The sequence below is a fragment of the Ambystoma mexicanum genome, chromosome 3q, assembly GCF_040938575.1.
Source record: "Ambystoma mexicanum isolate Mex_15411 chromosome 3q, UKY_AmexF1_1, whole genome shotgun sequence".
Taxonomy (NCBI): Eukaryota; Metazoa; Chordata; class Amphibia; order Caudata; family Ambystomatidae; genus Ambystoma; species Ambystoma mexicanum.
Window position 1 is genome coordinate 342,106,015 of NC_090926.1, and position 24,835 is coordinate 342,130,849.

Consider the following 24,835-nt stretch of genomic DNA (forward strand, 5'->3'; position numbering starts at 1 on the left):
CCTCCTTCAATGCCTTTTCCAGTTCCATTTCTGTTTCGTGTATATCAGCCAAAACCCCACCTTGTAGGCCTTTTGATTTCACTATAGGTACCCCTCTCATCACCACCTTGAAAGCTTCCCACAATGTGCGCGCCGAGTCGACGCTGCCTGTATTTGTCTCAAAGTAGTTAATAATCACCTCCCTTATATCTTCCCTGAAAACGGGATCCTTAAGTGCCTCTGCCCGAAGGCGCCATGTCGGAATCCTTGCCCTCAGCAGGCAGTATTGCCACCCTATGGCCAGGGGCGAGTAGTCCGAAAGGACCCTCGCTTTATATTCTGCTTGAGTGCACTCCGTCACTGTTAGGGAGAATTCTCTGTTTCGGCTGAATTTCCTAACCTAGTGAGTCCCCCAGCAGCTTTGCTGGATTTTTGGGGTTTATTATTTTTCTCCTGCCCAGAGTGAGACTCTTTTACCCTCACTCTTGGGCATGATTTGAGTGTGTTTCTTTGAATCTAGATGTGTTTAATGGGCTATGGGGTCTTTTACTCCATAGGGCTTCTTGTGTTTTTGTGATGTGTGTTACACAGCACCCTCAGTGCAGTGACACAGGGGTGTCATAGTGACCCCCCAGTATAGACTCCATACCCTGGAACTGACTACTGTCTCCCAGGGCATGTAAAGTCACCATTGACTTTACTAGTCTTAAATTCTGAACAGAACCTGTACAAACCATCATATTGTGGACGTACTGGCTGGGGCAATTCGATTGCCCCAGGGTCTGTTAGTCGAGGGGGCACGTCTCCGTCCCCCCGATCGAGTTTTGGCTGGTGGCAGTGGATAATACTTTTAATATTCAACCGCGAATATTTTCCTATGGGATTTCCCATTGTTTTAGGCTACTACCTTTATTTAATTATTTACGGTAGCCTCGAACATACTGCCGGTTTATTTAATTAATATTAATTCTCCGGTTGGTATTTTTTGCCAAAACTTGATTCTAAAATGGCGTTTGTGTTCTCTTCTGTGACTCCAACCCAAGTTGAGCCCTTTGTTCCACTTTTTGGCGGGCTTCTCCACAGAAGCCCTCCAAAGTGGTGCCACTCTGTCTGGGGTACTTAGGATGGGTGGAGGGGGATTTAGGCACCCTGGACTGAGTTGCCTAGGAAACTCAAGTCGCACTCCGTCCTGAATGGCCCAAGTGGTGAGCCGGCCGGTGACAGCTAGGCTGAGTGAATGGGGGTTTTCTGCATAAAAGCAGGGCTTTGGGGACTGGAACTTCAGAAGTCGCCACAGGACCTAAGAATCCGACGAGGGAGAAGCTGAGCCGACCTGCCACGACACCACCACCGGTGGAGCCCTGCTGGACCGTCTCACCACTTTTCCCAACGACAGAGGAGATCTCCCGTCGGAGAGTCTTCTTCCTTTGACTGGTGGGGATAACCAGTTTCACCGTCTTTTCGCCTTCCCGACGTACTTCGTGGCCGCCTTGCCTGTGCCAAGCACCCCGGCAACCGGGATACCACGTTTTACCACGACCGCGAAACAAAGGTACCACCTTTAACCGGAAAACTCCACGGCTGGTTTCTTCCCTGGTAGGGAACGACCTTCGTCTTTCCTCCAAGTCGAGATCTTCTCTTCCCCTGGACGACGACGCAACTTGTACCCACTACCAGGAACAACTGCCACCGCTGGAGGATCCTTCCCACTTAAGGTACCGTGTCCCGTCTGGCTTCCCTTGCTACCGACTGTACGGGGTAGATTTAGTCCCCGGCTTTCGAACCTGGGTTAGCCTGGGACACCCTGGCTAAACTTTCCTAAGCCTCTCTAAACTCCCTCTGAAAGACTTTCTAAGCCTAGTGTAATTGTGTGATCTTGGGCGCATTTGTGCTCTGCTCTAAGAGTGGGCCCAGCCTTTGGACTTTGGCTCACCAGTGATTTTTGCTCCTCTGCCTTGCTAAGTGTTCCCGAACCTTAGAGTGGTGTACCTTTCCATATTCTGTCTTTTTCCCTCCCTTTCTCACAAACTTATTGGAGTGCCATCTAGTTAAGCGCTCACCTCTGTATGAAAATAAGTGGTGTTTACTGTGACTTATCTGATAAGGGAAAAGGGGTGTATATATTACAATAGTAACTGTGTTTAGAATATTTTACAACAAGAGTGCTGGAGTGTTTCAAACCGTGTGTTTTTAAATAAATAATTATATACTTTGATACCAAAGCTCTGGTCAGTGTTTGCTTGTATCATTGTGTCTGGGTGCCTATTGTGTATACTTTGCATACTGTCTAACTCTTCTTGAGAGAAGTCTGACTGCTCGGCCACAGCTACCAGGTAAATCTGGGTGGTGCAGACTGCTACCAAGTGGGTTTACTGCCAACACCTGTAGTCTTAAATCTTTTGCAGTGTTCCCTAAGGAACTGCACAGGTTTCTGCCTAACAGTCACCACGTTCGACGTAGCAAAGACATAGTCCAGCCTCGTATGTAAGTGCTGCGGGGCAGAGTAGTTGTGAGTATTGCCTATCTTGGGGGTGTCTTGTTCTCCACACATCCGCTAGACCAAAGTCGTCCAGCAGAGTCTGCAGCGCTCTAGCGCTGGGGCAGGTCTATCAATATTCCCATCCGATCTGTCTACCCCAGGGTCTAACAGTTAAAATCTCCCCCCCAGATCACTGCCCCACCCATGCATATGCCGAGGTTATGGCACAGAGTTCTGAAATATGCTGCCGTATTTTGGTTGGGGGCGTATGTATTCACAATGCTTATCTCGCTATTCTCCACTAATCCCCTCAATATAACCATCTGCTTCCGCCACTACCTGCAACAGTCGGAACGGGACATGCAGCGCCACCCAGATGAGTACTCCTCTAGCATAAGCGGAGTATGTCGAGCCCACCACAACCCCTTTCCATTTCTTCACCACCGTCTCCATTTTCAGTGTCGGGTGTGTCTCCTGCAACAGTGCAATATCTATCTTTTGTCTGTGCAAATTCAACATTACCTTGTTCCTTTTTAGATAACTATTAAGTCCCCTGACATTCCACGTAATTATTTTAAGGTCCCCCATGATCCATTAGAATCCCCCTCCCACCGGTGCAGTCCAGTTCCCACTTACATCTTAATCTATATAGGCTTGTTTCCCAATTCAAACTCCCCTTAACTACAAACACCCTCTCCCCTCTCCCACCCTCCTCCCTTCCCTTCCCTTCCCCAACTTCACCCTCCCCTCCAGTTCAAACTTTCCTCAACTACAAACACCCCAAACAACCCTCCCCATTTCCCTCCCGCCACCTTTCCCTTCCCCAACTTCACCCCCCCCCCAACCTGTTGACCAGCTCCATCCTTGGATCTCAGGCACCCCCGCATCTAGCACTTTCTGGCAATAGCCTGTACTCGAAGCTCAGCAGGGTGAGGTAGCCCTAATGGCTATCCTGCTACTTCTACTATTACTTGGGGGGGGGGTCTGTGTAAGGTGCCTGTGTTCTCCCGCCCCATGTTTGTACAATTCAACCACATACTAATATCCAATTTGCTCCTTTATACAAGGCTCTATATTCCAGTCCAATGCACCTCCATAAATCAGGGATATCTCGAGCTGGCTTCCACAATGCCCATCCCTACTCATCTAGTAATGTCTCCATCAAGTCTCTACTGGGAAACCCTCACAGCGTGATATACCGGTATGCATAGGGTGTCTTAGTCACTTATCTTGTTCTCCTCGGGCTCGTTCAGCATCTTCTTCCGGGCAGCCCTGTAGGTCCAACCATGTAGCAGCTTCCTCTGGTGTGTCAAAGAAAACCATTCGGCTCTTGTGCAACACTGTCAATCTTGCAGGGTATAGAAGCATAATTTGATGCCAGCCGTGCACAGCCTTCTCTTCACCGCTACGTAGCTATACCTCTGCCCCTGGACCAGCATTGTATAGTCAGGATAAGCTGTAATAGTAGCCGAGGCTCTGTCTATCGTTCCCCCTTTCCTGAAATACTCAAATCTTTTCACGATCTTTATAGTTGAAAATCTTGGCAATTATTGCGCGGGGATGGGCTCCGGGTTTCGGTTTCCTCGTGAGGGCTCTGTGCTCGCTCTACTGTGAATCCTTGTGAGAGTTTGTCTGCTCCTATCTCCTGCAGGATCATATTCTCCACATAGTCCGTGGGATCCTGGCCTTCTTCTCCTTCCAGCAGGCCAACCACACGAATTTTGTTCCTTCTCGCTCTGCCTTCGGCTTCCTCGGCGCGGTTCTCCAGGTTAGCCACCTGCTGTTTTAGTATATGGACTTCCTTAGCATTATCAGTGCTGGTGGTCGTGTTGGTTTTGACCGCACTTTCCAGGTTGCTCGTTCTGTCTGCCAGCGCCCTGACATCTTGTCACAGCAGGTTGACGTCTATCCCCACTGCGTCTATTTTAGCTTCCAAGCAGGTCCTTAAGTCCGCCATTGCTATCCCCCAAGAATCTTAGTTCCGTTATGGCTGCCAATATCTGGTGGTGTTCAGTTCCCAGGGAGCTTTCTGTGGGCCCACTTGCGCTCGCCTGCGCTGGCGTCGTTGGGGACTGCTGCGTTTTAGCAAATGCATCCATCGTGGATTGTTTGCACTTGCCTTTGATCACTCTCCCCGTCATTTTGTGATCTGGGATAAGTGACCCACACCGCTGCTTCCGTGGTGTAGCAATTCTGTTATTCTGTGTCGCCGTAATGTTCGTGGGTCACTACTGGTCCTGGCTGTTGTCTCGGGGTGTCCTGTGTGGATTTTGTGCGCCGAGCTATATGCTATAGTGGGTCATGTCCTCCCACGCTCCAGTTGGCTTATCTGCTACTCGGCGCAATTCCGTACCTTGTGCTTTCCAGTATCAGCTCTTGATGCGAAGGCGTTGTGTTTTGCGGGCTATTCTCCTTCGCCCGACGCCTCGGGGGTCGTGTGGCGTGGAGGTCACGCTGTCGTATGTCCAGACGGAGCAGGAAGGCCTCCCCTCTTCCTCTGCCCCCTACTCTTCTACTTTCTGAGCCCAGCGGTACAATCCTTTTATGTCAGGTGCTCTATAGGCATCTTCCATGTATAATATCTGCCACAATTGGTTCCGGCGCCAGACTCCAAGTCCCTTATGTACTTATGTCAAAGATAGCCCCCCTTTGCGTGTTAACAGCACTTCGTTCTAATCATTCCCCTTTCACCTCAGCCTGTCGTGTGGGAGAAGTGTCCGGCAAGCAGTGTCGGTCTCCACTTCGTGCAGTTCAAATTCTGCTGATCACTAAAGGCAGCAAGCCTTCACTCCTCATTCTCGCGAGTGCCTTCATTGCATGTTGGTGGCGCTTTGTTTTGGTAAGGTAGCTCCTCTTCATGTGGTTTAATGCTGCTAATCGCTGCATTCACCCGGGTGCTTCGTTCCAAGGCAGCAGCCTGTTTTCCGCTTTTCGTGCAGAAAACGAAAGAAGAGGGAAAAAAAGGAGAAAAGTGTCTTTAGAGGAGCCGTGCAGCTCTTCTGTTCCAGCTGGCCCAGCACCTCAAGAATCGCTGGACTCGGCGAGTCTTGTCCCCGCAATCTCTCCCACGCGGGTGCTCCTGTATAATTATGTGGCGCCCGGCACGCATAAATGGGACCTCTGCTCCCTCGTTCATTCCTCACAGCAGCTGTTCGCTGCCTGGGCCGTCCGCCATATGCCCGCCTTCATAGTGTGGCACCCGCTCCTTCTGTTTGTCTTCACTCGCAGGCGGCAGGAAGCCACTCACACAAAATCCCTCCGCAGCTGGGGGAGGGGGGGGACACGCAGACTCCAGTCACCGGCCTCCCACTTAATCCGCACCGCGCTCACAGCCTGGGCTGATCTGCTCCCTCGTTCTTCACACGGTAGCGCGACCTCGACCTCAGTTGCCGCTCACCGTTCCGCCGGCAGGGGTCCAAGCACATTCCCGGCAACAATGTAGTCTTGTTCTTGCCTCGCCTGGGTCTATTCCTCTGATCCTTCGTTCGCGGCCGCTTGCCCTTTGTTATCTGCTATTTTGGATGCTTTGTCCCAGGGCAGCCGAACGTTCTGATGTCAATTTCACCTCCGCAGTGCACACGAACGGCTCGATATTTCAGGTAGTGGCCTGGCATCTATTCACACGCCCATGTTTCCATAATTAGGGCGGATTGTCCATTTTTAGTGCATGTTATTTCGGATCAGCGTCGGATCACCGGAGCAGCTCTCATCAGGCACGTCCTCTTACATGGCAAGTTAGCCACGCCCCCCCGCCATTTGATACATGTAGTAATGTTGCAGAGCCCTCAACGAAGGGAGGCTGTGTTCTTGGCTAATTTAAAACTATATGCCGGAAAAGCATACGATTGTCAATAGTAACATTGTGGTGGAGGTGTGTCAGAATATTTCAAATCAACAAACCTGGAAAGAACTTTCATATGGTTCTCCATTATAGAAGTGCTACTACACTGAACAATGGAGTGGAGCCCATCACTACTCATTAAAATTAAATCTTCCTCTTTCCACACTTCTTTAAAGTACAAAATATTCAGATACTCCATGCATTGAATATATCTGTTGGTCATCAATGGGTGTAGGGACAAATGTTTTACATCCATTCCTGTGGAATACAATATTTTGTATTTTTTTAAAAAAATGTGTTAAGTGGACAATTAATAAAATCATGTTTTGTATAAGTGATAAACTTAATCAGCGGGTCATAATATAGCAATAACACCCAATCAGGTGGGCCGTATCGGGTGGTAATGGCACAGGGAAAATGTATAGGCACGAGCACAGCGAGGGTCTTAATGATGGGCCCGAGCGCTGTTAACACCCGGTCTGGCCCACCATCAGATCAAGGGTGCTAACAGCAATGTACTTTATACTTTTATTCTTGCCTATGATGGCCGCCTTGGCCGTGTAGCTGGAAGCAGAACCCCTCTTCCATTTCCACTTGAAACACTTGTTTATAGGCGTGTTATAAATGCCATATCATAACATGTGGCTGACAGGGACATGGAGCAGCAGCAGTGGCAGTGGCAGGGGGGGTAACCAGGGAGGGGAACAGTGTGACTGGGTAGCAGCCATCAGGTTGCTTGGAATGCAGGCTGCGATCATGGGATTCAGTCTGCTATCCAAGCCACCTGATCGGTTGGCTCCCCCACCCCGGGTGCTGAACAATCACATGTATTTGAACAGTCTGTTAAGCGTGTATGTATAATATCAGGACCCCCTTGTGTTGCAAGTTTGTATCTTGGGTGGTATATATCAACTGATTTCATAAACTGACCTAAAATATCATAATAAATGATTAAATATGCTATTTGTTTACATTAGTTATTTTCCTGATATGTCTGGCCATATCGTTTTTTTTCCCATTAGATTCTGGTGTTACAAATGGGGATCTTCTTCCAGAGGTGGAGGCCAAAGGATGCTACCTGGCCTCTGGCAGTAAAGATCAAACTGTCAGAATATGGAGCTTCGCAAAGGGCAAAGGTGAGTACTTTGTTGGGCCAGGAGGAGACAGACTAGAAGTTACCATTCTTAATAAGCTTTTATTCAAAATAATAAGAAAAGCTGATCTTTCCCTAAACTATGTCTTTCCCTACCTAACACAACTAACTAGTCTGCTTGTCGTCTGTTGTGAAGTCCAAAGCAAAAAGTCTGTCCTCCGTCTAACACAACAATTTGACTAAATACCTAAAGTGCAGGAGAAGGACTCCGTTCTCCTGGGGTGCTTTCTAAGCCAGTCTCTTTAAATATAGAATTGATGGTTCTTGGCTATCATATCGGTTCATTTAATTCACTTAAGGGACCTTTCCACGTCCCTTGGTTCTCTTTCTCTTAGCTTTTCAAGTTCTGTTGTATGGATGCTCTAGTACCTCTAGTGAAGCTGAAAGTCTTTCTCTCTGATTCCAAACTTATGATTAGAGGACTATAAACAAACCTTTCCTCAGTACCAATCTTAATGCTTTGATTTACTTGGTATTTCACTGGGATAAGTATCATCATCTCATCCGACATTTGTATAGCGCCTTTCACCCAACGCGCTGTAGGTTGAATGCCCTTTGGGTACCGAAGTCCATGTATGGGAAATTCGTCAGAGGTATAGAATGTGTGTGTGCATTTTAGCCAATACAAAGGTAGGTAAGGGCGGCCAAGTCCCTGCTAGACACCCATGTTGAGCTGGAAAGTGGATGGGTGCTGAGAGGTAGTCTGCAGAGTATGTGAGAGCAGGAGAATCTTTGTGTGCGATGAGACAGAATTTAGATGTGGGGGATAGCTGCATTCTTATGGCATAGGTGTTGTGCAATGTGCCTTGGAGTAGTGCAACAAATGAGTGCAGCTAGCCTGTGTTTTATCATGGGGGATAGCCACGTTCTTATGGCAGATGTGCTGAAAGGTAGTCTGGAGAGTGTGTGAGTAGTTGGGAACCTTCTGTGTGCAGCTAGGGCAAATTATATTGTGGGGGATAGCTGCATTATTATAGCAGGGCTGTTGAGCAGTGTGTCTGAGGGTGGTGCTGAAAAGTAGTCTGGACAGTGTGTGTGAGTAGGGTGAGAACATTGTGTGCAGCTAGACCAAATGTTATTTTGGGGGAGCTGCATTCTTATGGCCAAAGTGTTGTGCCCTAGAGTAGTGCATGATAGCAGATGCAAGTGGTAGGATGGCTGTGCCTTTTGCTAGTTTTCATAAGCATGGAGTGTGATCCATAAAGTGTCCTGGCTGGTTTCTTTGTTGCGTAGATGCAGCTGAGTTTGGAAGGGTGAGTTTCGAAACGCAGCTACATTTTTTCCATTGATTATATAGGTGCACCTGTAAAGCTCACCTAGAATCAGTTTATTTGGCTACATTCTAGAAAGCACCTAGATTCAAAAACATTGTTTACCTGAGAGTGCATCGAAGTGTACTATGCTGGCTACCCACGGTTACATCTGAATGCAATACATTGTCTGCACTCAAAGTTAGACTAAATGGAATACATTGGTTAGCCTCAAAATTCATCTAAATGCAAAGCATTGGCTACTCTCAAACTTCATCTAATGAGATACATTGTCTGTCCTCAATCTAAACTCAAAACATTGGCTACCCTCAGATTTGTCTGATGCAGGATATTGGTTAACCCCAAATTCATCTACAATCAGTATATTGACTACCCTCAATTTCATGTAAATGCGATAATTGGCTATCGTGATGATTCCTACGGATCCGCACTACCCTCAATGATGAATCCAGTAAAGATACTCACTCTTAGGATTTTCTGTGACTGGGACGAGTATGTTGAGCCCAATAATGACACACAGTTTCTTGACTTTTCATTTTTGTCCTGGGATGGGTATGAGGACCCCAGTAATGATTCACTTCCTCGTGACTTGTCGTCTCTCTCACTGAAACGAGTATTATGTGCGGGCGAATAGTTCTATTCGTTCCTTGCACTCTCGTGGAACTTATCACACCATTCATAAAAGTTGTCTCTCTTACTTGAGACTAAGGAGTCATCCCAAGGTACAAATGTTACTACTTTCTTGATTGTTTGCACTTCTCTCCCTGGGTCTCCCGATCTCCTAATTACCTTTTGTTGCAATGTGGCCGCATCACTCGGTTGGCTTCTTCCTCCATTGCCGTGTCCACTTTAGGACGGCCCTGGTTTTCTGAGCTTCTCACCGCTCTGCAACGCTCTTGTGTGCCTTCTTCTCAGTGGTATCGGCACAGCTTGAATTTCTTCCCTTTTCCCAAGCTTGCCACCGCTCCCTTCTGCGTAGTCCCCCATGGGACTACTGTCGGCAGGATTGGTACTCATTCCGTCACCTCTCGAGCTAGCGTGCCTAACTGCCGACTCATCACGGCTCCTTCCAGGGTTCTGAAGCTGTCTTTTCCCATGTTTACCAGCATGCTCTCTCCAGCTGATTTGAAACTCCCGGGCTTGTAGTCTCCTGACATCTCTCTCCTCCCACTTTTATGATGCTATTCTGGCGCTTTCCCTGCATTCTTTGGAAGTCCTTTCTTCGTGTCTGAGTCCTACTCATTATGACTCCTTTGGGTTTCTTCGTCCCAGTAACAGGCCAGTGCTTGCCTTCAGCTAAAACATCACAGTAGCAGATGCACAAACATTCTTCTTGTTTTCTTTCAAAAAGCTTGATATTGTGGGTTGCTGAGTGAGGTGGGAAGGGAGTTCCTCTTAGGAATGGGAGCCCTTGTCCCCATGGGGGGAGTCTCTCCCAGTGTGGTTCTGCTTGCCTCTACCCCTCGGGATGGTATTGCATAGCGGGCTCAACTCCCTAGTCTCACAAGGAAAGGCGCCCCGCCTGGGGAGAAGTGACTGAATCCCTCGATTCATCACAGTACATACTGAGTGCTGCAGGGACACATGAAAGAGCTACAGACTGAGCTGAAATACATTTCTCCTTTCTTCTACTAAATGTTTTGTCGTGGTGTTGGTAAGTGTTGGTGAAAATAATTGTGTGCATCCACAGGTTTTCGAATGAAATCCTGACTAGGTTTTGAAATGCTTTTTCGAAGTTTTGCTTGCTCCTCTACCTCCTAAACCACAATTTATCGTGCTGCTGGCAAAGGGCCTATGTCTGGGTGTCAGCTTTACAGTAATCCCATTGGTATTGTGTAACAGGATTTAATACAAAACCACTTTTAAGAGATTTCCAAATGTATACACTCCCCAGATTACCATTTGTCTGTTTCTTGTGTGAAAATGTATGGATGTTTCCAAGCCCATGTTCTCTGTTTTGGGCGTGAAGACTGTCCTGGGTCCCTGCAGTGCCACCTGTTGGAACGGGGTAATTTATAGATGGGTTATTCCATGGGAAGCTCAGCAACTTCAAAGACTTAACTATGAACCTTAAGAGGTGCCCATTCTCCATAACACAGGCATTTTAAAATGTTCTGGCTTGACACTTTTACTGCTTGGCAAGAGCCTCAGGGATGTGTCTTCCGCTGGGAACCATCTTCCTAAAAGCCACCCAAACATCAAATTGTTTTTGGGATCACCCTGTAAGCCATACTGTAGAATAGGCTGTCCATGGCTGTTTGGGGGCTGAAGGGCACTTCAGTGCTGCTCCTATTGCGTTTGCTCCCCAGTGATGTCAGATGGCCTGACTGCGGCTTTAAGTGCTACACAGAACACAAACATTGTCTACTTTTCATCTAGTTCGACATGACTTCAATAACTCTGTCCATAGCCCTCCTCATGTCTGACCTCTACTCCTTCTCCCCTGAGACTACTGTACGATCATCCATGGCGGGGACACAATATGCAAGCCAATCATTCTGATAGCCTTACGGCATCTTTTTTTTGTGCAGTATTTAATTGCCATAACAAGGAAATGGATAAAAGCGAGTACAGGTCTATGCAACGTGTGTGCGCGTGTCAATGGGTCTAGGCAAAAAGTCTGTGTGTGTCTTCCACCCCCACTTCTGTGCCCATGCCCCCTTTACCACCTGTATGTTAATGTTTACATTAAGACCCAGAACAGGTGAGTATGGAAGCGCCAGTGTAGACATGGGAAGGAACTGACGGTCACTTTGAACTGTGTGGGTCTTGGTATGGGCACAGATATCCCAAGGTCCTTTAAGTTACTCTTTAATTTAATGTGAGGGGGGTGACCGCAGCACAGGAATGCATCAAGGCTCAAACTGAGAGGTTAGTGTAATTACACGTAAGATCTCATTACAGCTGTATGCTTAAATGCCTTTTTCTGTTGTATCCCTTTAGGGTTGATGACTCTTAAACTACCTTTCTTAAAAAGGCGAGGAGGGGGTGTTGACCCCACCGTGAAGGAGCGAATTTGGCTAACTGTGCATTGGCCGAGAGGCCGGCCAACCCAGATTGTCACCAGCTGCTTTGGGTAAGTAAGTTTGCTATAAGATTGTTCACCTCCTAGTATTAGGGCAACCTTGCCTTGGAAATGCACCTGCTGCTATGAGTTTGAAACCATGCACCGGGTGTGTGACTGATTATGTTAACCTGCTCTGGGTTTGCATTTGGAGTATTTCAAGAGCTTGGCCTACCATTGACTAGATATTGAGAGGGACAGAAAAGGAGGCAAGGTGGAATGGACGAAAACCGGGAGGGAGAGAGAGCGTATGGATAGGGAGGTTGATGAATCAGGTAATGTCTGTGGATGCCCTGACAGTAATTAGTTATCAAGCTATAGCGGGAGCTCGCTGTGTACTCCTCTTGTGTGAGTGGTATGGAAGTAAGTATGTTATGCCCATAATGTGCTTGCTACTCAGTCATTCCATGTCTATAGCCTGGCAAATTTTTGCTTGCAGGGGTGAACTGCTTCTATGGGATCTGACTAAGTCTGGAAAACAGAAGTGGACTCTGCTGGGCACGTCATGTGAAGGGCAGAACCATTCTCGAATAGTCTTCAATCTCTGCTCGCTGCAAACTGAAGAGGGGCGAGACCTGCTACTCTCAATCTCAATGGATAGAGAAGTAAGAAACACATTTTTTTGTTTAAAGTGTTTGACAGTTTTACAATGGACTTTTAATCATTAGTCTGTCATTCAGGAATACTACAGGGATAGAGATACACATTTATACATGAACTGTTTAGTGTGTTGATGGCATCTGAGCAAAAATAAAGCCTTTTTTCAGTGTTTCCTCAAAATCTATTCATGACATCTCACTAAAAGATGGGAGGCGGAAGATGTTAAGATGGATTTCTGAACTCTGACCTGGTGGGCAGAGGTTCAGAAGGTCAGCCTAGTTTCTTGGAACAGGGTAACCTTCTGGACAAGCCAGACCAATCAAGGTAGCATTGGCGGCAGTCAAGACTAGGTCTCAGGATTGGTGAGGGTGATCGAAAGCCCACAATGAGCACACACAGTAAACGACACTACAAATTACTCTGTCAGGTGTATATATCAAGAATACATTTACATTTATTAAATGCCTTTTAAATCAAACTCACAGCAAATATCAGCAGTAAATTCTTAAACTAACATAACACTACTATCGAACATATATGCAGATACCAATGGCCTAAAAAGTATAGTGCACAATAAGGGTCCCACAACCTGTGAAGAAAGGGAGCAAACGGTGCGAATATACTTTAGCCAGTCCTTCACTTATCAAACCGTAACTGAGAAGCAGTGCAATCCCTATGAGAGGAGCCTTATGCTCAAAAGTAAGTTTGGATGCAGGGGCACGTGATTGTGCGGTTGTGCAAAAATGGGGTCTTTTGCAGGGGCTGTAGCAGCTCAGGAAGGCTGGTGAGGCAGTGAAGAATATGTTCCCACTATTCGAGGAGGGTCTTCCCAAGAGGGCAGAACAGGATCCAAGAGTTGGGAATAGCTCGGTAGCACAGGCTACCTTGATAAAGAAGAGTGGCCCTCAGGGGACACTTGTGCGTAAAAATTGATGGATGCGCCAGGGGCCACCGGGAAGTATTCACCGATGCTCGCTGCACTCCGGACCAAACCTCGGCAGTCGAGTCCACTTCATTTGCAGGTTCAAATCCCGTGTTTGTGCGGCGCTGCAGCTCTCAAGGGCCACACCTGGGGCACGTGGGAGGGGTGGCGTGGAACATGCAATGAAGTCTCATTGGTGTGTGGTGGTACCTGTGTAGGACCTTGAATTGGATTAGTTTAAATTTGGTGTTATAGGACACATCATGAGTTCGAGCGCACATTCGGGACCATCTATCATCAGTAATTTCAACCCGGAGATCCTCCTCCTACCTGCGCCTCAGATTTGCGAAGGGGGCGGGGGTGCCCTAGTCTGCAATAAGGAATAAAGTCTCGACACCTTACCCCTGAAAGAGAGAACGGAACCGAGCTCAGCAACTATAGGCTCATCGGGTGGCAAAGCAGGGAAATCGGGATACCTGGATTTGAGACTCTCCCGGAATGAGGAGTATTGCAGCCACACCGATGGCCGGCGTCTGAGTAAAGGGGGGAGATTAGGCCATTCAATAAAGTTTCCTTGTTCAAAATAATCACGAAGCATCAGAAAGCCAGCATCCGCCCAGTGAGAAACCATTGATCGTGAAATGAGTCGGATATCCGGGAGAAAGTTCCACAGTGGCAGATCACCATGAAATGGGTGGGGAGTGTCGACCATCGCCCAGAGTTTGGTTAATGCCAAGGATGTGCTAGCGACAGGATCAGCAGAGTTTGGATCAGGGGGGATTGGCTTGAGGATCAAAGATCCGATCACTCGGTCGCTGACCGTCAGCTTCTCTAAACGAACATGTGGGGGAGGGTTGATGGTGTTGAACCAGTGTGCAACAAATTGAGACTGGGCCCACCACCCAGTATCTGATAAAATCGTGGCCGTTTAACCCACCCAGCGTCTTGGGGGCGGTCAGTGTGGACAGTTTGAGGCGGACCGCCCCGAGTGCCAGAGGAAGGTGTTGATGATGGAGCACAGCGTTTGAAAAAAAGCAGTAATTGAGGTAATACCACCATTTTAAGTATACCAATTCTGCCTGCTAGGGAGACGGGGAGCCTAGACCAATAGGAGGTTTTTGTCACCAGGTTAGTAAGGTAACTCTGGTAATTGTCGTCCCGCAGCTGTGCCGAGAGACCACCACCCCCAGGTAAGTGAAACCAGACGGAGCCCAGTTGAACCCATGTAAATCAGGGGGTGGGGGGATCGAGTCGATTACAGGAATGGACGGGTGTCCCGGCTTTTTTGACATTTCCAAAATACTTATTTGGTGATATAGGAAAGGTCAAGGTTACAATGAGACGCCTGTTTAACCTTGGATGCTCGGTGGCCAAGAAATGCATATTGCTTAGATGGAAGTCTGGTTCAGCCTTTGGAATGTGGATCAGAGAAATGACATATGTAAATGAATGCGAGGAGTCCTACGTTTCATTAGTCCCCGCAAGTTGCAGACCTAAAGTTATATGAGAACCTTTTCGAGTATACTTAAGCAAACGTAGAACTGTACAATAAGACATGCAGTGTTGAAATGTATTATGATATGATGTTTATACACAGCCCATGAATGCTATACTATTACCCTGCCAAGATATAACAATTGTAATATTGTTGGTTGATGTCTGCGAGGACAAATGTACTGCACTGTATCAAAATAAAGCTTAAAAAAAAAAGGAGACGATCACGAGAGTCGGACGTCGAAACCGCGAATGGGGAGTAGTAGGCTGAGTGAGGTGGCAAACTGAATGAATGTTGAACGGGGAAGAGTGATAAATAAGGATAAGGTAAGGGAGGGTTGGTTGGGGTATTTTACTTTTTAAGTTAAGATGATGAACGTCATAATGTGAGACGATGAACGTCATAATTTAAGGTGTATATAGGAAATAGCGACTTGTAATATAAGTCCAGGATCCTACGTCAAGGACGTTTAGAAGGAGCTTGTCCTAAAGTCCGACGGGACATATATAGGCTACGAACGACCATAGGAGTCATGTGATGTATGTGGTAAAGAAATGAAATATTGAAAAGACGAGCGAGAAAAAGATTTTTGTGGAAGTAGAAATTTGAAAAGTAATTAATTATTTAGTGACTGATGATGTTTAGAGAATAAGATTGAAATAAAACGTGATATAGAGGTTTGGAGCTGCGACGATTGGTGCACACTCATATTGTATTATTCTGGAAAGCATTTATCTGTGTAAAATAATATTGAACTGTGATAGTCGAGTGTGACTAAAGTCACGATGGAGGACATTACTCTGCTCATACATTTGTGCAGACAGCTGCCAAAGCACGCACCTCAGTTGAAACAATACAGTGCGGTATAGGTTAAGGGCACGGCAGATAAAATGTTCATGCCATGGCCACAAGGGGATCGCTGTCTAAATCAGTTTCGTAGCATATGATGTCATATTTGCATGCTGCGTACACATAGATAAAGTTAGAAAAGAGGCTAGCAAGTTTAGAGCTCTGGAAGATGTACCAGGAGGAACGGGAAGACCTGCCTCCTGAAGACTGGATGCTTAACCAGCGTAATGAGGGGAGGGGGTGAAGAGCCTTCTGCTCCCCCTTCCACGCCTGAGATACATGGCGGTAGTCCAAAAGATGAAGAATTATATCCTTTAAGAGAGCTTAAGGCAGCAACAGGGTATAGCAACCCGACGTATAAATCACCTGCATGTAGCCATGACGAGAGTCCGGAAAAGACTCCAGAAAGAGATGTTATCACTAAAGTCCAATGGGAAAAGGAAAAAAGGGATAAAGAGAGAAGCGACAAACCAGCTATGTCTTTGGACATAGAGAGAGATAAAGAGATGGAAAGGCGAGAAAGATAAAACTGACGAGATAGCACTTTTACAGAACGAATGGATGGCCGGTCAGATATTGCTCAAACTTGATGGAAAGAGCAACGAGGAAGTAAGGCAAAGGGAATATCGGGATGAACAAGATAGGAAAGATAACGATGGAGCCAATGATAGCACAGCGAGTAGAGCGCTCACTTTGATATCTGTGCAGAGCCTGCTAACGCAGGTTCGAATCCCGCAGGGCCAAACTCAGACTTTCATCCTTCTGAGGTCGATAAATGAGCACCACACACCATGGGTAATAATGAGCAGCGCTCAGATACCTGAGGGTTTGTAGCGCTATATAAATGCTAAATTATTATTGTTATTATTTATTATAAAGAACGAGAGAAGCGATTGAAAGAAGACAAAGCTAAAAGAGAGAAGACAAAGGCGAGAACTTCTGTATCAAGATGAACAGTTGAAAAAACAGGAGAAGGCAGAAGAACAAAGGAAGTATGATAACAGGCAGAGTGATCGAAGAACAAGACAAAATAGAAAAGAGAGAACAACAAAAATTAGGAGATAAAAGAATGCAAAGAGGACGAGATGAAGTGCATAGTGCAAACGAGAGAAGGGAGATGAAAAAACAGGAAGAGGAAAAGGTTAGAGAAGAATCTAAAACGAAGGGAAGTTGATGAAGAAATGGAATGAAAGAGGAGACCAAGGGCATGCGATCTTGATCGCTTAGAAAAGGAATTAATGGAGCCTAATCCAGTAGTAGTACTAGAATTAGAAGAATTCTTCCCGACACGTGAGCCATTGCCAGGACCGTCTAGATTTGATCTACAGGATAATTATGATATAGGAGCTAACTGAGGAGAAACTGATTGGGTCTATTATGAAATGAGGGCAAAAAGTGAATTAAAAAAAGGGAAAAATGATTGATTTGGAAGTGCACAGCGTCAGGCAAAGAGGAAGGTTTATTTAACCTCAAGCACAAATCCCTGTGTTTTGACAAACTGAATCTGAATAGAGACTAGAAAGAGGGAAGCCACACCAGCTGGGGGCAGGATATGTCAGACGAAGAGGAAGAGGGAGAAGGTGCATTTGGACGAGAGGTGCTCTCCGGTAGAGAGGTGAGATGGTCAGATCTAGACTTACCCAAACCGAGGACGCCAGAGCCACTGGCACAGCTAGATGGGCCAGGTTAAGGAGCAGGTTAAGGTCATTACCAGGAAGAAGATGATGCATAACCATTGTTCCTGCTATGGACAGGCAGACAATTGGGGGATGAGTACGATTTTGGGATCTCGCAATTCCCATTGTTGGAGAAAAGAGGGGTCAGACCACAGTATATACAATGGCCCCAGATGGATAAGGATCATTTAAGATGTAAACTCCTGAGTCTGACGTCGGGTGCCGGAAAATGGATCTATGAATTAGAGAAAATGACAGGAGGAAATACGCTAGCTATAGAAGACATTAACAGTCTTTTAGCAGCTATACTTGGGGAGAGGGTACATGACATTTGGTCGAGAACAGGATATGAAGGAGTCACTGCTCAAAACACTGCTCATGACGGAGTGCTGTTTAATAATTGCAGAGTAGCAGTCTAGAAAGCGCTTACAGTATTCAGACACGTCTGATGTGGGAGCTATAATGTCACGAAAGATGCTGGAAGGGGAAGACCCGTTGATTTACATTCAGAATTTCCAAGAGCAGTGGTCTTTGGAACCGCGGGAACCATGGTCAAAATCTTTACTGGTGTTCTATCATATATTATGTCAAGGGTTACCGTATAATGTTCAGAGACTGCTCAAGAAACTGGTGGGTATGGAGGCGAAACGATGGGCAGAAATACAGCTGACCTTAGCACATCATTGCCAATTGTTGCAGGAGAAAAACCAAAAATAGGAAGAAGGAAGCTTCCTAAGATAGTACAGTAAAAGCTATCGAAGTATGCTATAGAAGGGGCAATGTTGACTAGCGGAAGGGCAAGGATCACAGCAAACAACAAATATGCCACAGGTGAATAACCAACTGCAGTTCGATCAAGGAGGGAATGGATTTGTACCTCGAGGAAGGGAAACTTCTGCGGAAGATGAGGCTTTCAGGGAAATTCCCCCCCCAAAAAACCAGGGTGGGTTTCAACCTATGCAGAATGATAATCGGGGCATGCAAGGAGGGCAGATTCGAAGACTTCCTCCTGTATGTTGGACATGTGGAATGACAGGAAATATAGTATATACATGTTTAAGCCAAGGGTGTGTACAGAATGGGCAATTCTCGAGGGGTAGGGGGGCGCTCTTCCGCCTGCCTATACCTCACAGAAAAGAGATGGATTTGCCCAAGATCAAACAGTGTATCAGACACAAGCGCCGAGAACGCCACAAGTTTTGCAATCGCAGCAAGCAACAATGAATTTGCCACAAGGGCAGTCACAGAATGCACCCATGCAAGTACAGCAAAGCGCAAATACACAACAGTTATTAACTCCTAGAATAGGGGGCGAAACCATGGAAGGTGGGAATCCTTGCACGGGAATGAGTATTTACTGACAATAGGACAGCTCACTGGGTGACTTGATGTGTTCAGTACTATCCGTAACGCCTAATCCTCAAGAGGAACCAAGGGCTGACGTCACGATAGGAGGCAAATCCTTTTCTTTTTTACTAGACACAGGTGCAACTCGCTCATGTGTACGAGAGGGAACACTTTTAATGTCGGGAAATGCCATGAATGCTCAAGGTTTCACAGGAGCTACAAGTAGAGTTCCTTTTACTGAGAAATGACCAGTCTCTAAAGGAGAATACGATATGTCTGTTCCATTGTTGTATTCAAAACAGACACTAGTTAACATACTGGGTCGAGATTTAATGACAAAGTTAAATATGACGATTTCCTTCACTGATGAAGGCATAGTGTGTTCTACACCAGGGATACATTATTTAAATGTGAGACAATTTATCATGACATTTACAGGACAAATGGCCATACGAGGAGTGTCGTTGGAGCCCACAGTTTTTCATTATGAAGTGCGCATTTTGTTAACGTAGCTGCCTGGCTTAGTAGGTAAGATTGTGAGAATACCTGATGAATTTCCCAAGTAGCTGTAGTACAAGGGGAATTGGCCATGCTTGAAGGATTTGATGACCATGGCAAAAGGTGGAGCACAGTGATTGCTATTGGGGAGGGTTGTAGATTGACTGACATCACTGATGAGGACCTATTCAAGGATGACCCATCTGATGACGAGGTAGTGTTTGAAATGAGCATCACGTATTGGGTTAGAGCAGAAAGACGTGAGGTTCCACAGAAAGTGATGATAGTGCGGCATCGTCCCACATTTTTGGATGAAGATATGGCAAAAGTGCCAGTCTCTTTATGCACTACAGGCCCCTATGACGTAGGTCTATTAAGGGGGGGGTTGGAGAGGTTAAGATTAAGCTGAAGCCAGGAGTAATTTTACCTAGAGTACGCCAGTATCCCATATCTCGTGAGGCAGATGAGGGTGTTTATAAGACTATATCCGCCATGATGGATCAGGGCATTTTGGTGACGTCGGAATCACCATGCAATACTGCGGTGTACCCTATCAAAAAATCGAAGGGGGGGGGGAGTTGTGGCGTTTAATTCAAGATATGCGCCCAATTAACCAGATTGTAGAAGCTGAGTTCCCTTTAGTTCCAAACCTGCTGACGATATTGTATAGTATCCCTATTGAGACGTGATATTTCACGGTGATTGACTTGAAAAATGTGTTTTTCTCAATGCCGTTGCATAAGGATTCTCAAGATCTGACGTCATTTACGTTCCGTCAGACTAAGTTGAAGAGCATGAGATTACCTCAAGGGTATTGTGAGTCGCCATCGATTTTCAATAGAGCCCTACAGATGGACTTAAGCAATATTGATCTGCCAAGTGTTGTGCTGAAATACGTGGATGACATTCTGGATTGCAGCATGTCGGAGGAAGAGTGCAGATGTGACTCTGTTCAGCTGATGATAATTTTAGCTGAGGAAGGATATAAGGTGGACAAAGAGAAATTGCATTATTGCCAAAAGGTGTTATACATGGGCCAGTTAATTTTGCATGAAGGAAAGAAGCTTACACCTGAAAAAGGCTGAGGCAATTTTGAGAACTGCAAAACCACACACGATAAAACACATGCAACAATTTTTGGGACTTTGCAATTATGTGAGGGCAGGGGTATTTTACTACAGTTCATATACAAGGCCATTGTTGCAGGCCCTCAAAAAAGGCTCAAGCGAGCCAAGAAAAGATTGAATGGACTGAAGAAATGGAGGAAGGGTTTGATGAGTTGAAAAAGGCAATTTGCATGGCTCCAGTTCTAGGGATTCCCAATTAATCTGAGGAATTGTTATTTTCGCACACCAATGGAACAGTAAGGACGGCAGTACTCGCGCACAGAACTATGTTGGGATACAAGCCTTTAGCATAGTACAGTGGGATGTTAGACCAGTGATGAGGGTTCACTTCCCCTGCAAACAATCGCTGGCAGACGCTGCGTTCGCCATTGAAAAATCTGCCAGCATAGTAATGGGGTGTTCCATGATGATGATTGTCGCGCATGCATCATTTGCGGTTTTGGAGAAACCTGAAGGTACATTGACATCTCAAAGAGCTTCTGCTTATGAGGTGGTCATATCAAACCCGGCGATCAAGATGGTCAGATGTAAAATAATAAATCCTGCCACGTTTGTAGCTGAACCACTGGCAGAGGATGAGCATGTACACAATTGCTCAAACTATGAAGAATAATATGACGAGAGCCCGAGGGTAAAAGAAAACGCTTTGGCAGCTGGGGAGATTCTCTTTATTGATGGTTCCTCGAAAATCGATAAAACTGATGGGAAAAGATATTCAGGTGCTGCTGTAGTTAAGGCACATGGCTAATGGGGAATTTTGAAGTCATGACTAGTGCATGACTACCGTCTCACTTTTCAGCATGGGCTGCAGAATTAGTGGCACTGATTGTCACGCTTGAGAATCACGCAGACCAGGAAGTAACTGTGTACAGTAACCCGGCCTCCGTGACGTCGACAGTACACACAGGGCTAGCATGTTGGAATAGGAGGGGGGTTACCTCCGATTGGACGGCACTCAAGTGCAACACACCACTTTATTGGACAGGCTTATTAAGGCACTACAACTCCCAGTAGCCATCGCAATTGTCAAGTGCGCAGCGCACACTAAGAGAGCAGACTTTATCTCACGTGGAAATCAAGCCGCAGACGAGGAAGCCAAAATGGTTACATATTCAAAAGATCTAATGCGCTTTGATACACCTGATATGAATGAAAGAATGGTGGTAATGATGATTATAAATTAAGTTTTAATAATCTGTCAAAGATACAGTTAATGGTAATTCAAGGTGAAGCACCACAAGATGAGAAAGATCTGTGGAAACGGAGGGAGTGTTCTTTATCCCCTTCCGAGGCACTGGGGCGACAGGAGAGCACTGGTAAACCGTTGATGCCTGTAGCCTTATTAAGGGTGGCATTGGAACAGCTACACTACCCTGTGCATGTCACTAGGGAAAGCCTTGCAGCAACTATTGCAGAGGACAGGTTTATACTGAATTTGTTAGAACACATTGCATTTTATGTAGTAAATAGCATTGTATGTCAAAAGTGTACTGCTGGGCACACGCTGCGAACAGTTAGAGGTGTTATAGCTCGACTGAATGGTCCATTTCAGCATTTACATATTGACTATATTGATGTGCTGCAGTTCTGTAACGGTTACCGATATATGATAGTGGTATTGTGCCCTTTCCCAAGGTGGATCAAGGCTGGTCCGTGCACACATCCAGATGCCACTTGCGCTGTGAAATTATTTGTCCGAGAACTATTCCCAGATGGGGAATTTGTGAGGTATTCAGATCAGATAATGGTCCACATTTTGTGAATGAGGTATTTGAGCAAATTAGCTTGTTGTTAGGACAGTTTTTCTGAAGTCCAGTTAAGTGCCTAGCAAAACCATTCTACTGAGGCAGTACAAGACTCCACTCTTAGTATAAGGCTGTACCACCCGAGTTCGGGGTAGCGTAGACGGAGCAGCCAGGCTTATCTTAGGAGGGAGAGAGGGCAGTAGATACAGTACAAGTGAAATTGTAATACAAATGATCCAAAGAAACACTGAAACACTATGTATTGTAAAAATAAAGGATTTATTTAAATACAGGTAGACCCAGATAAATCTAGGGGTTAAGTAAGTACTAACACATCATATGAAATCACAATATAACACACAACACTATACTTGAAAGTACACAGACCCAAGTATAGACCTTATTTGGAACACCTAACAGTAGTTCTAGAGAAGTCAAAACCTTGTTATACACATCTAGTATAGGTCAAGCCTATTCTTTGGGAGTAAAAGACCAATGGTTACTTTTAGATTACTTTTGGTAATACAAGGACAGTAGGCCCTTCCACTTGTACAGTGACTCTTGGAACAAATCACATAAACAGTCAACTGGAAAATATACTTTTGGTGAATAGTGAAACACTTATTCTAGGTGCAGTAAAAGCCTTTAACTACTTTTGTCATAACACAGTTATACCAGGTGAGTAAAACCTAAGGATGTAATATACAATTACAGATGCTTTGGAAACCAGGGAACTCCAGATTGAGGTAAGCAATAACTCTGGTAACTTGTTTTGGATGGCACACAGCTAACACAAGGTAAGTAAAACCCACATACTTTAACTTCACAATGAAGGGGAAAGTAAAACCCAATGTCACACTTTACTGAATACTTATTCTAGGTAGGCAACAACCTAACGTAGACTTATTAAGGACAGGCTAGCAGCAAGTCAGGGGAAGCAAGACCCAGTTGGGGGAAACTCGTACAGCTATCCTAACAGGACTAACCTGGTGATGCCAACAGTTGGAGGACACTCATACAATTACCCTAGAGGAATAATCTGGTGAAAACAACACATTACTTTTGCAAAGAGGCACAACCTAATCACAGGAGGGTAAAATACCTTCACATCTACTTTCTTTCAGACTGGTGAAACAGTTGCTAAGGAAGAAAAGATGTTAACCATACTTTTAAGAATAGTACATCACACATTCAAGATCAGTAAGAACTTTTGTAACTGTTCACTCTGAGAATTAGTTACCCACCAACTCTTTACAAGTAAGTAAAACACTTGATTTCTTTTCTAGGCAGAAGTCCCAATCCCTTCAAAGTCTTTCCCTTAGAGCATGAGTGTTCTCAGTGGCAGAAGGGGGGGGGGGGGTCACTAGGACTAGTGACCAACAGGCAGTGTTAGAATAAGTTCTTTAGTAGCAAAAGTCAGAGTTTCCTTAGGAAAACTGGCAAACAAGTGAGTACTTTACTTCTAGGGTTAGAAGAGGGTCCAGGGGCTTCACAGAAGACACCCCAGCAGGATTCTAGCAGTAGGACTGGGTGTACTGGACGAGGGACCTCACAATCACAGAAAACGCCCCAGGACTACACAGAAATCCCAACAGGCTTAAGGTAAGTATATACCCAAGCCAAAACAGTACCTCAGCAATGAAGAAAAGATTGCAGCAGGCGAACTTCAGGGACTGCAGCCAAATACCCGGTCAGTGGATTCCTTGTCCTGGAGACTGAACACAAGACCTCAGAAGGGACTTTGCAGCAGGGATCGATGAAGGCTCTAGGCAAGATTTCTCTTGCGTCTGAATGCGGTTCTGCGGGTTTGGCGCCTTTTAAAGGGGCACAGAAGAAGACAGAAAATCGCAATTGAATTCTTGTCGTTTAAAAGGTCCAGCACTCTTGTGAGGGGACTTTTTGGACTTGATTCGTGTTTCTGGAGATAGACCAGGATGCCCACGAAGTTTCAGCGAGATTCAGAATTCGGAAGACCGCGCACTGCACAGTGGCTGGAGGTCGCAGGGTATTGGGGTATTGCAAGAACGCAAAGTCGCAGCAACCCGTGGGATGGCTCAAAATGCAGATCGTCTTGAGTCTAGTGGGTCTCACCAGGCTCTGGGTTCAGGTTGTCGTTTTCGGAGACCCCAGGTCGATCGGAAGGAAGGGCTGCAGCAGGCTCCGGTTACACAGCAGGCTCTCCGGTCGCTGGAAATCATTCCCGCCGCTTTTCCTTCGTCATCCTCTTCGGTTTTCTGTTCCAGTGGTCGACGTGACTTCAGCTTCCAGGTTTCCAGTATTTATCAGGAACTGCAACACAACCTCTGCATTCTCTCCCCGCATTTTACAAGAAAGGGGCGTCTGGCTGTCCAATCAGGACAGTCAACCCCCCACTGGGATTTGGCCCAGTTGAAGGAAGGCCTAACACAAAGGAGGGGGAAGTTTTGGACTCCTTCCCCACTTCCTGTGCTTACAGACTGACTGGACCTGGGCGGGGTGTCCAGGGGGACTCCCGCCAAAGACAAAACTCAAACAAAGGAATTTCCCACCCTGGATGTCAGGGGAAGGAACAAGAAACGACAAACACTAAAATGGTAGAAAAAGAAGACGGGGGTCGGAGGGCCATTTCGGTAAAATGAGCACCCTTAGGTGCCTTTACTGCAGCTGTGATCACAGCCTGTGGTAAAGGTGCACCAAATTAGTAAAAGGTATCACTGCCACCAGCCATTAAAGGTACGCTTGTCACTGTAACAGAATTGTTACAGTTTTAATGTGAAAGGGGATACATTGTGTCTCCCCAGCACTCCACA

General features: G+C 46.0%; 1 protein-coding gene across 2 annotated transcripts in view; it reads left to right on the forward strand.

Moving 5' to 3' along the window:
• Window positions 1–24,835, forward strand: part of GEMIN5 (gem nuclear organelle associated protein 5) — a 1,331,385-nt gene that overhangs the window by 106,335 nt on the left and 1,200,215 nt on the right. For both annotated transcript variants that reach the window (XM_069653955.1, XM_069653956.1), the window contains exons 6-8: window positions 7,322–7,435; window positions 11,667–11,799; window positions 12,227–12,392. In XM_069653955.1, coding sequence (XP_069510056.1) covers window positions 7,322–7,435; window positions 11,667–11,799; window positions 12,227–12,392 — 413 coding nt within the window. The remainder of the gene's footprint in view (window positions 1–7,321; window positions 7,436–11,666; window positions 11,800–12,226; window positions 12,393–24,835) is intronic.